The following is a 12,042-nucleotide window of genomic DNA, read 5'->3' as shown; positions in this document are numbered from 1 at the left end:
TGCTTTACTGTACCAGCTCAAGTAAGCTTTAATTTTCGATTTGTCCTTTACTGTACCAACTCTAATTTGAATTTTACAAATAATTAACTGTTTTCGCATCTGGGTAACGATTTATGCATCTACTATTCATTTGTTTGTTGTGGATTTGAAGTTTGATTAGAGCAAACGCTACCTAGACGTCACGTTGAGTTGGTTGCTTGTGATAAAGCTGGCTAAGTTTGTTCTAGTTATCTTTAACTATTGAATGTAATATTTTCAGTCAACATTAACTCTGTTATATATCAAAAACCAGACCACAGTGGCCTACTAATTATATTAAAGATCTAAAAGTATGCTATATATATCATGTAAAAGTTTGCTACAGATCCATTCAAGCAACAGATTAGGTGTTAAAGCACTTAAGAATGATGATAACTATTATTTATTATGGCTGGTTTATTTTTAATATAACATAAGTTTATGTTTATAAAATAGCATCACCCCGCGGATTCATACTCAAGGGATGAGATGATCGGGTAGACATATTTATTTAATAATATAATTCTTTAATGTCAAGATCTCATAAGCTTGGTCTTTAAGAGACATTTCGATCATTGTTTCTAAAGATGGGCTAGCCGGTTGATGGAACCAGTTAAAAATATGATTATTGTTAAACGTTTAACCTAAGACAATATTTAAAGTTTATGCAATATTCAAGCATTTTTAAACTAATGACAACATCATCCGATTTATGAGTCCGGCTCAACAGTGCATACCGATGTTCGACTCACTTTCTGGTATATTTATAGAAAAGAAAAGACATATATGTATAATTCATTATACATAATATAATTTATATGAAGTTTTAGATTTTCAATTTTGAGTGAAATAAATAGTGTGCAAATGAGTTCATTTAAGTTGTCTGTTGTGGTTTAACTAATATTTTAATAAAACAAAAAAAAATAAAAAATAATAAATAAATAAACGTGTGTATGTTTGCATATAATTAGTGAGTTTTTTTGAAGTGGACTCAACCAATCAAAAAAGGCAAGATGCTAACAAGACGACATTAAAGGATAAAAGAGTTGTTGACGTCGGTATAGAAAATGGTATGGTGTGTTGTGGTTTGGCAGGACGTTACATGGTATGTTTAACGTATCCTACAATTCTTAGATTGCTATTATTATTATAATTATTATTATTATTGTAATATACGGAATTTTGGAGTGATCAAAGAGAAAAAAAAAAAACTTAATAAATGATGAGTAACTGAAAATTTGTTAATCTGAACATATATTTTTCATATAATAGTAGTAATAATAAATTTTAATTTGTGCATATTGTCAATAGCTAGTATTTGAACGTAATGTGATATTTGATTTATGAATAAAAAAAATATATGTATGAATAATTATCCAAATCCTTGGAACCAAGCTTAATCCTATTTTTGCTAGATGTATATATTTTGAATGACCCTTATCCCTTCCAACTTATTTACGTAAGCTACAACTAACAACCTACAAATTCTTTGGAATGAATCTCTTGTTGATCAAGTTTCCTTTTGTCAATTTAAATTCTCTCAAATCCTCAACTCTTAAAACATAACCATTCTAGGGCTTCCATGCGACGTCACTGCTCGCCATCCTTCTCCGGTTCCGTTGCATTGCCGCCAAAGCTTCATCTCGGTTATGTGTTTTCTGGCCAACCATCCCAAACCGATAGTATGCAACACCTGACTCCCTAGCAATCCGATTTGTTTCTGTTTTGCCAAATTAGTTTCAAATCCCGAAGACATACGCCACACCACCACCGCCGCGTATCGTGTACCGCTATTGTCATCTCTTTATCTCAACTCCGATTTCTTTCCGATTCGCATCAGGTAACAAGAATTATCCTGCTTTACTCTTTCAATCCTTGTTCAATAAAATACTGATCCGAACAATCATTAACGTGTTTCGACTGCATGTACAACTTAGTTTATGCTTGGAGAACCATCTCGTTTTCGCGCATTGCCAACTTTGTTCGTCAATAGAGGTAGTCGTCCACTCCCTCTCTTCTGGTTGGCTTGTCTAATTAAGTTGTTCGAATACGCCTATGATTCGTTGACTTGTTCCGGCAACGAAAACGTTGTTTAAATAGAATCTGTACTTGAACTTTTATTATAACCCATGCATGGTATAGAAAGGAAATCAAGAGTGTGTTTGGTCTGCTTTTCTTCTGAGTGGTTGTTAAAAGAGTAGTGCCAACCATGTGTTTATTTTAGAGCATGTTGTCCTTGTGGATATGGTTAGCTAAAGTTAACTGATATGTTTAAAATAGTTAATATAGATTGCTCCATCTACTGCTAATAACTTTTCAATCAAATTTGGGAATTTAGATATTTTATTAATATTAATAATAATAATAGTTTTAAAGTTTTGATGATTATAAGTAAATAAATAAATAATATTTCAACTTCAGTTAGTTTATTTCATTTAAAAATATAGAATTTACAAGGTAACACTTTATATATATATATATATATATATATATATATATTGGTAGCTTTAACAATATTAAATAATCGTCGACACAAGCATATGACTAAACACATTTATTTTATATGAATTCCTAAAGTGTCCTCCCGTGGAAAATCAACGAATCATGCGTCGTAACTTGTGTTCGTATATCTAAATTAAAATGTAAATAAATCATAGGTCCTCATAATTTTTGGAGACGAGCCAATTTGTTTACTTTTACTTAACAACTAAGATACGGATTCTGTTTTTCTTCACTCATAGTATTGGTTCTAGTCCATTTTATATTCGATGTCCGTCACTTCGTAGTGCGGATTTTTGTTATCTAGTTCGGTTTATTCGTATGATATGGTTATATTAATTTTATAGCATGCAATAGGTTATATATATTTTGAATTCATTATTGCATGTTCCTGTTTAAATATCTTTTAGTTATACGACTTTAGTTCAGTACTCTGTTACCCGAGCATTTCTGACTTGTCGTTGGGGCGTCAACGACATGGCACTTATCGTGACAGTGCGTAATCAAAGTTCACGGCGTCTCTGAAAGTACTCATGTAGTACCTTGGCCACTTAGAGGCGTATAGATCGATCTTAGCTCCGACTCCTGACTCCTGACTTCTGTTTGAGATGGAACAATGTGTGCACGCCACCCACACCGTCTCCTTGGTGCATGGACTAGCTAGCTGTGTACCCCTCTGTTTAGGCTCTGGGTGCTTCCGTATTACACGACCTATTTATTTTAACATCATCGTCGTGTATTTTAGTAATTATATTTTGTTTCGCTATATTTCTGGTCCGTTTTGATATGTGTATACGCATTTGGTTAAATTTGAGTATATTCAGATTACGTCCCGATCGTGTATCGGATTATGTTTCGCATCTAATTCTAGTTCGGTCTAAAACGTGGTTTTATATCCGCAATAGTTTCAGTTTTATTTCAGCATGTGTTTTGTCTTATGTATGCCTTTACCTGTACTATTGTTCTCTCCGTTACTGGGCAATTTTTGGCTCAGCCGTATTTTCTTGTTTGTGTCTGTCTTATTTGCTAACAGGTAATTCGGGAAATCGGGGAGATCAGTGATGAAAGAGAATAATGAAGTTCAAGCTTTTTAAAAGTTAATTCATTTTTGTTTAATAATATGACATAGGTTGCATTGATTTTTGATGTATTTTGGATTGTGACATTGATTTGATATCTATAATAGTAACACGCCAGCCCGTTCCGAGTTGGGGTGTTACAATTATTTTGAATATAATTCTTAGATTTTATATAATAATAAATTTAATAGAAAAGATAAATTTTGATCTGCCGACACATGCCAATGCCATGCCAAACTATGCTAAAACGTTTTGCAATATGTCCGAAGATAATAATAATAAGAATAAAAACAATCACAACCGTCCATCTCCACAGTCAACCATTATCTTTGGAAACCACATTCAAAATCTGGTCAAATAATAAATAATAATAATAATAAAGCTATTATTTGTGTTATTATTATTATTTCCCCCTTTTATTATCTCTTCATTCATTACACTCTTCCTAACTCTCATAAACCCCTTTTATAATAATCATCAGAATAAGAAATCAACGAATCAGTTATTACCTATTCAGTTAAGATCTCATCTCTACATTTCACCTAATTTCTCCCGTTTATAATTTCATCTTGTAATGTGCAGATCTGGAGGCTAATTAATTACTGGAATGAGGCAATTGATGATTTGAAGGTCAAGTGTGATTTATAGTTTCATTAGGTTTTGAGATCCAATCGGAATTAGAATAGAAGATGGGCGAAGGGCTAGGGTTTCAGCTCGGAACAGTTGGTGCGTTGAGTTTATCCGTCATTTCCTCCGTCTCGATTGTGATCTGCAACAAGGCGTTAATAAGCACCCTAGGTTTCACTTTTGGTGAGTCCTTATTATTATTATTAAACCTTTACTGATTCAGTTTACTGGCATAGGAAACCCTAGCTCATGATACTTACAAGTAAAGCCCTAATTTGTTATGATGCTTGCTTGATATACCTGTTTTAAGACTTCATTTCTGGTGGATCTTACTATTTATTCTTCGATCCGGCTTATCATTTTAACTTTTTTTTTATTATTTCAATGATTGGAATTTAAATTCACTGTACTGAGATGATTAAGTTGCACAGTGCACACAGAACTGCATGCATAGTGGAATTTAAATTCTGTTAAGCTGAGAGCGTCCGTAGTGGAAGTGGAAAACGCCCTGCCATGTAGACATGGAGGCTTTTCCCAGTTTTACGCGTAGTGGTTTTAACTTTCAAGCTCCTTATGATCATTAAAAATGAAACAAAAAGGGGAAAGATATGATTGGTCCTTTGACCAAACCTCTCGCCCCAAATGCCGGCGTTAAGAAAACGAGTAGAGGGCTAAAAGGTTGAAAACGTCCCACCCCTAGTGGAGTGGGGGATGTTTTGTGTGAAAAAAGCAGGGGGGGCACGCCCCTTTACGGATGGCCTGAACTTTTTAATCATTAAATGCCATTTTAAGGATAAAAAGCACGGTCCTGATTACTTCTGATGTGTAAAAGCACTGTCAAAGGTTTTTTGCAATGTTCATGATTGTTTTCGATTGTCTGCCTTTGGAGTCATGTTATATGCTAACACAAATTACATTTTAAAATTTTCGATACCTTGATATTGCTCATACGTTGACTTCAATTACACTTTTATATACTCAGCTACGACGTTGACAAGCTGGCATCTTTTAGTCACATTTTGTTCATTGCACGTGGCGCTATGGATGAAGTTTTTTGAGCACAAGCCTTTTGATTCAAGAGCTGTGATGGGCTTTGGGGTATTAAATGGGATCTCCATTGGGCTTCTTAACCTCAGCCTGGGGTTCAATTCTGTTGGTTTTTATCAGGTGATAGATAGTTCTAGAGTGTTCTTTTTCATCTCTCATGTATTTGTTGTTTTGCAAACACAATGCCAAAATGCCAAAACGTATTTCTGGCTTATGTTTGTAGAGCTACTTAATATATATTCTTGGTTTCATTGTAGATGACAAAACTAGCTATCATTCCCTGCACCGTACTTTTGGAGACTCTTTTCTTCAGCAAGCAATTCAGGTCAATCTTTGATCTTATTTTTCTTTTTGCATCTGTAAACGTGTTTTGCATGTTGCCAGTTGCCAGCTCATATACTTACTATTTGTCTACATGTTTTACTTTAACTAACATGATTTTGTAACAATCCAAATACCACATAATCATGAATTCATGATCCTAAACTAAGTTATTTGAAAATCATGCAACTTCGGTGGTTTGAACAGGGTCATCTTCAGTACATGTTTGTAGGGCTGCGCATGGGTTGGTTTTGGGCTATTCGGTGTTTGGATTTATGAAAACCGTTTGGTTTTGGTTTTCTGTTTTCACAATGGGGTCAGTTTGGTTTTAGTTTTACCATTTGAGCTTGAACGTTTTGGGTGAAAGATACAATGGCCCGGAATTATAAATTTAGGTCTGAAACTTTGGGTATAAAATTTTCTTTGTTAATTAATGATTATTTGATTATCATATGTTTGGCTTTGAAAATTTTTGTCTTTTGGGGTACACTGTACACCATGTATTATTATTATTTTTTTTATAAATTACTTAAAAATAAGCTCTTTTGTGGTTTTGCCACTTGAGCTTGAAGTTTTGGGTGAAAGAAAAATGGCCCAAAATAATAATTTAGGCCTGAAGCTTCGGGTGTAAATTTTTCTTTGTTAGTTTATGATTATTTGGTTATCATATATTTGGATTTGAAAATTTTGGGGTGCATCTTTTATATAAATTACTTTAAAATAAGCTCTGTTGTGGTTTTACCATCTGAGCTTGAAAGTTTCGGGTGAAAGAAAAAATGGCCCGAAGTAATAAACCTGGGCCTGAAACTTTGGGTATAAATTTTTCTTTGTTAATTAATGATTATTTGATTATCATATATATGGATTTGAAATTTTTGGCCTTTTGGGGAACACATTTATTAAGTTTGTATAAATTACTTAAAAATAAGCTCTTTTGTGGTTTTGGTTTGATGGCAAAACCCGCCTGAAACTTTTGGTATAATTTTTCTTTGTTAATTAATGATTATTTGATTATCATATATTTGGATTTGAAATTTTGGCCTTTTGAGGTAACCATTTTTAGTTTTTTTATAAATTACTTAAAATAAGTTCTTTTGTGGTTTTGGTTTATGGCAAAACCTGCCTGAAACTTTGGGTAATTTTTTATGTTAGTTAATGATTATTTGATTGTCATACATTTGGATTTGAAAATTATGGGGTACACCATTTGTTAATTTTCTTATAAATTACTTAAAATCGGTTTTTTTAGTTTTGTTCCAATCTTCGTTGTCCATTTCTGAAATCAATAAATATAAATAATCAATGCTTCAGTTAATGATTACAGAAAGCTATATTAGTACAATAATAATCTACATCTACATAATAGAATAAAAATATATTTAGGAGGTTTTATAATTTATACCTTAAAAATAGACTTTTGGGCAACTTTTGACCCGTCGTTTCATAATTTATACCTTAAAAATTGACTTTTGGGCGTTTTTCGACCTGTCTAAGCCATTCAACCCATTTGGCCCATTTCCCTTTTAGCTAATCTTTTTTATTTGACCCGTTTGAGAAAACACAACCCATCTATAGGTAAATGGGTCGAAGCTGCCATCTTCACGTTAAAAAGTTCTAAATTACTTCTCATTTTTTTAATGTTGATGCTAACATTTTATTGCCTGCCACCTGCAGTAAGAAAGTCCGATTTGCACTCACCATCTTACTTTTGGGAGTTGGAATTGCAACAGTAACTGACTTGCAACTCAATCTTATGGGAAGCATCTTATCTTTATTTGCCATCATAACAACTTGTGTGGCCCAAATTGTATCCTCAAGGCTTAACTTCTTTTGTTACGTCATATGATCATATGACTAATCTAACTAATTGCACTTATGTAAGTTCTATCCTTAATTATATCATGTCAGATGACAAATACAATCCAGAAGAAGTTCAAGGTTTCTTCAACTCAACTTTTGTACCAATCTTGTCCTTACCAAGCTCTTATTCTGTTCATTGTGGGCCCTTTTCTAGACGCCCTTTTGACAAACCAGAATGTGTTTGCTTTCAAATACACACCTCAAGTGCTGGTGAGGACTAAATAATCTTTTTCATTCAAACTGATGCAACAATGTTGACCCATATACTTGTGGGTTGATTGGGTTTTGTTTTATCTTGTAAACGAATCGGCTGAACGCGAACATGGCATGCTCGTGTTTGTTCTTCTAACTTCAACCGAACAAACGATCGGGCATGAACAATGAAACGAACAGGGTTTTCTTGTTTGTGTTTGTTGTGCAAATAAGCATGTTCGTGTATGTTTATGCTTGTTAATAGTATAAATAAACGGTTCACGAACATAAAAGAATGAACACGACTAATCACAGATGACAAACATAACTGGGCTAAAACCAGTCAAAAGTAATGTGAAGAACAGTCTGCTGGGCCTAAAAAGTTATTAAACCTGACTATGTTGTAATGGTCCCAAAAATTTTAAATGAACACATCAACGAACGAACTTGAACAAACGTAAAGTAACGAATACAGATGAATGCAAGTGAACAACCATGAATGAATTTAAACGGACATAAATGAACGAACGAGACATGTGTTCATATTCGTGTGTTTATTCAATAAACGAGCGTTTATTGAATAAACAAACTTCCTGTCGAACGCTTCCAAACTGTTCACTGAGCGTTTGGTTTGTTTACAGGCCTACATAAAATCCCTGTAAGTGTTATCTTATTGTTGAAGAAATATAATTTCTGTAATGAGGGATTGGAAATGATATCAAAATCTTGGACAAAAGTCACTTTGGCTCAACCCTGCCTGACCCATATCAAACTTACTAATTTTGACCCGTTTGATTATATTACATGAAGTTGAATTTGGACTTTCTTAAATTGCAGGCATTCATCGTTCTCTCCTGCTTAATATCAGTCTCAGTCAACTTCAGTACTTTTCTTGTGATTGGGAAAACATCACCCGTCACGTACCAGGTTTTGGGTCATTTAAAAACATGCCTAGTGTTGGCATTCGGTTATGTTTTACTACATGACCCGTTTAGCTGGCGAAACATTCTGGGAATCCTCATTGCAGTTGTTGGTATGGTGCTTTATTCTTATTTCTGTACGCGTGATTCACAACCTAAACCCGTTGAAACTTCAACACAGTTTTCTCAGGTATGAACAGCATTGTTTCTACAAATTTCTTCACAAACGGTAATGTCATTAATGAGTTAACCTTAAATAGATTTTAATTTTGTTAATTGTAGATTAATGAAAGTGAGAATGATCCTTTAATAAGTGTGGAAAATGGAATGAATGTGGCAAACAAAGATCTGCACGCGTGATTCGATCGTAGTATAAATACTCTATTCATAGTTACAAACAGTCAGATAGCATATTTGTTCCTGCCACGAAGGTGTCACCACCACCGCCGCCGCTGTCACCGTCACTCTGCCGCCATTTGAGAAGATTGTAAGACTTGGTTTGTTTTGATCAATCAACATTTTCATCTTTTTTTGTTGTAAAATGAGTCCTGTTTTCTTAACATGTTGGGAGAGACTGGATAAACTACAAAATGATATTATATATAGGGAAGGTAACTTTCCTCTTGTATCACTTAACTCCTGATCTGTTTAATATCAGTTGGGATTTGGATTACATTATATTGTACTATAGATAAACAGGCATGGTTTGGTGCCGCTAGTGTCGTAACCTGATATCAACCAAATTTGTGTCGACTCGCAACCACATCGTACGGGTTTCACCAACCTACTACACATCGTTTTTAATACTTTTTTTAATCATAAGCCATAGGAGTGAATACTATTATGTGTGTTACTTTTTTGGGGTTTTTATTGTCATTTCCGTTACGATACCGAATTTGTGTAGCTCTACTTCCGCAACGCGGCTGGTTTTGTTACCTACTTGAATATTTTATCAATACGATAGTGAGACTCGAAATTGGGGAAACTAACAACCTGGTTTAGGAAGACGTTATGTATCAAGCTACAATTAACTTTGCTTTCAATATATTGTGGGCTAATATTAATATGTTAACGTAAACTCACCCATCTCCAAATCTATGATTTCAATATCTTGGTACCATTGTGTTGTGCTAGATTATTTTTAGTAGGATCTGTTTATGTGTCATATTTTTTTATTACACTTTTTGGACAAAATATTTTAATATTTTGTCTTATATAAAGAAATATACAATGCTTTAAAACTTCATTAGATTAAATTCTAAAAGTCAAAACTTTCGCAAAAGATGGGTTCATGGGTAAAATTGTTTCTTTATAAATGTAACGTATGGTAAATATAATAGAAAAACAATTGGTGGTCTCGTGTTCATAAGAGTCTATTTGGTATGTGATAATGAAATAAAGAGAGAATGAAATGGATGAGAAAATGAAATGGATCATTATCATTAACATGCTTTTTTTGTTTTTGATTAACCTATAAAAATAGAATAAACTATTACTTTATGTTGTTTGGTAAGGAAAAAAAAACCGCATGAATGAAATACGAATAAGAAAATTACATACCTCAAAACAAATAAAATTTACAAAAATAAAAAATGGCAATAGCGACAGTGGTGGTTGCGGTGGTGACGATAATTGTGGTTGCGGTGGTGGTAGCAGCGGCAATGACGGAGGTGGTGTTGGCATCCTCAGTAGCCGTGGTGGTGGTGACTGGTGACGATGGTCAAGTGGTGGTGGTGTTGCCGCGGTCAGGTGGCGGTGGTGGCGCAGTGGTGATGGTGGTGGCTCTAGTGGTCATGTGAAGGTGGTGATGGCGGTAGCAGCGATTGTTAGGTGGCGGTGTCTAGAAAGTAGGGTGAATGAGGAAAAAAAAGAGGAATGAGAAGTAATGGTTTTGATGTAATGTGTTCCTTCTGTAATAGTTGATTCCATTTTATTGACTAACCAAATACCCATTTTTTCATTCCCTCACAATGCTTCATTTTAGGGATGAGCAAATTCGGTACCAGTACCGACCGAAATCGGTACCAAAGTTTTGAGTTTCGGGGTCGGTACGGTACCGGTATTTCCCGAATTTTTACCTTCAATACCGGTACCGAACCGAATATTTTGGTACCAGTACCGGTACCAAAATTTTGTGATTTCAGAATCAGTTTTTTTGATACCAGTACCGGTATGGTACCGAGCTCATCCCTACTTCATTCCACTTCACTATCATTGTTGTATATCGAACGCTACCTAATAGTTAAATCTAACCCGATATGTCTCAAACAAAAATTATCTATTATTATTTAGATAATAATAATAAAATATATATACTTAATGTAGTAAATTAAATGTGCATTAAATAATGTATATTAATTGTTAGTGTTAGAAAAAACGTTTTTAGCTTTTAGAAAATTATTTTTATTTAGAGTGAATATATCATATTTTTATTTAGAGTGAAAAAAACTTGTAAAAGTTTTAAATTAAAAAAAACTTGTAAATGACCATAGCGTTTGTTGTTTATGGCATTCAATGTCTTGATGTGTGCTGGCTTCCCATCTTCTACTTGAGTGGCTATGCTCTTTTAGACTTCCACGTCCCTTCGATCTATGTTCGAACGGTTTATTCCTTTGGTTCCTAGTCCTGTGAATCTCGCAATTTTCCCCCTTTGCAAAACTAGAAACCTTTTCTTTGCTTCTTCTAACTCCTTGGCAACTTTTTATAATATTCAGCCATGTGCTAGAAGCCTAGGAATTATTTTTATTTTTATTTTTATTTTTGTCATACTTCCATAATCCTTATTAGAAATATTATGGATGGATAGAGATAGATCGATGATGCACAAACAATCTTCCTCAACTTTCATCCTCCATAACCATTTAGAAAGGAAGGCCAAATTGATTGATTTTGTACTTGAGGTTCCTAAACTTCAATCACATCCCGGCTTAACCGCATTACTCCACGCAACCCAATGAATCTTACGACCATAACTGTTTCCATCTTAAAGAAAGTTGTTTCTGTTAAGTGTTGATAATGCTTTCACCACAAACAATCGAACGTCTACACTGGGAGACTAAATCTTGGTGAGGGCCATGCTTTCACCCCTAAGGCAAACATAGAAATATTACTTGAGGTGATGGTTCCTCCTCATCAACATAGTTACCGTAGAATTTAGTCCTATATAACTTAACCTTCAACCCTCAAGTAAGATAAAAACACCTTAAGATTCTTAGCAAAGGTAAGCATGTTCATATAGCTATAAATCACATGATTTAATGATAAAAATTAAACACACCTTACTCGATCTTATATATCTGAATCACATGATTTAATGATAAATATAGCTAAATATATTTGTCCCTCTTTACTTTTAAAGATAATAAACTTCTATCAAAACTTTTAACTAGAATCGTGGATCACTTAAGCTCTCTATATTATCGAGTCCTCGCGAATCTATTTACTAGTGAATTTGTTCTTTTTTTTCCTTGCGGATAAGG

At 34.0% G+C, this 12,042-nt stretch overlaps 1 protein-coding gene across 1 annotated transcript; it reads left to right on the top strand.

Annotated features, from left to right (window-relative positions):
• The first annotated feature begins 4,275 nt into the window (after positions 1-4,275).
• On the top strand, positions 4,276-9,138 carry LOC143559266 (UDP-xylose transporter 3-like). The gene is made up of 7 exons (XM_077047899.1): positions 4,276-4,406; positions 5,206-5,390; positions 5,528-5,595; positions 7,266-7,398; positions 7,500-7,661; positions 8,481-8,753; positions 8,846-9,138. Exons 1-7 carry the CDS (start codon positions 4,286-4,288, stop codon positions 8,921-8,923), a joined length of 1,020 nt encoding a protein of 339 aa, XP_076904014.1. The 5' UTR covers positions 4,276-4,285; the 3' UTR covers positions 8,924-9,138.
• The last annotated feature ends 2,904 nt before the right edge of the window (positions 9,139-12,042 follow it).

The sequence above is a fragment of the Bidens hawaiensis genome, unplaced genomic scaffold (genome assembly GCF_021521415.1).
Source record: "Bidens hawaiensis isolate Kalapana, Puna unplaced genomic scaffold, B.hawaiensis_p1.1 tig00019799_1, whole genome shotgun sequence".
Taxonomy (NCBI): Eukaryota; Viridiplantae; Streptophyta; class Magnoliopsida; order Asterales; family Asteraceae; genus Bidens; species Bidens hawaiensis.
Note: the sequence above shows the minus strand (reverse complement) of the source record. Positions and strands in the feature narration are given on the sequence as shown.

Bases quoted from the DNA above. Each gene is read 5' to 3' on its own strand.
- LOC143559266 (XM_077047899.1), top strand. From the start codon at position 4,286: ATGGGCGAAGGGCTAGGGTTTCAGCTCGGAACAGTTGGTGCGTTGAGT. The intron at 5,391-5,527 runs GTGATAGATAGT...GTTTCATTGTAG, and splicing joins ATTCTGTTGGTTTTTATCAG to ATGACAAAACTAGCTATCAT. The intron at 7,399-7,499 runs GTATCCTCAAGG...ATATCATGTCAG, and splicing joins CAACTTGTGTGGCCCAAATT to ATGACAAATACAATCCAGAA.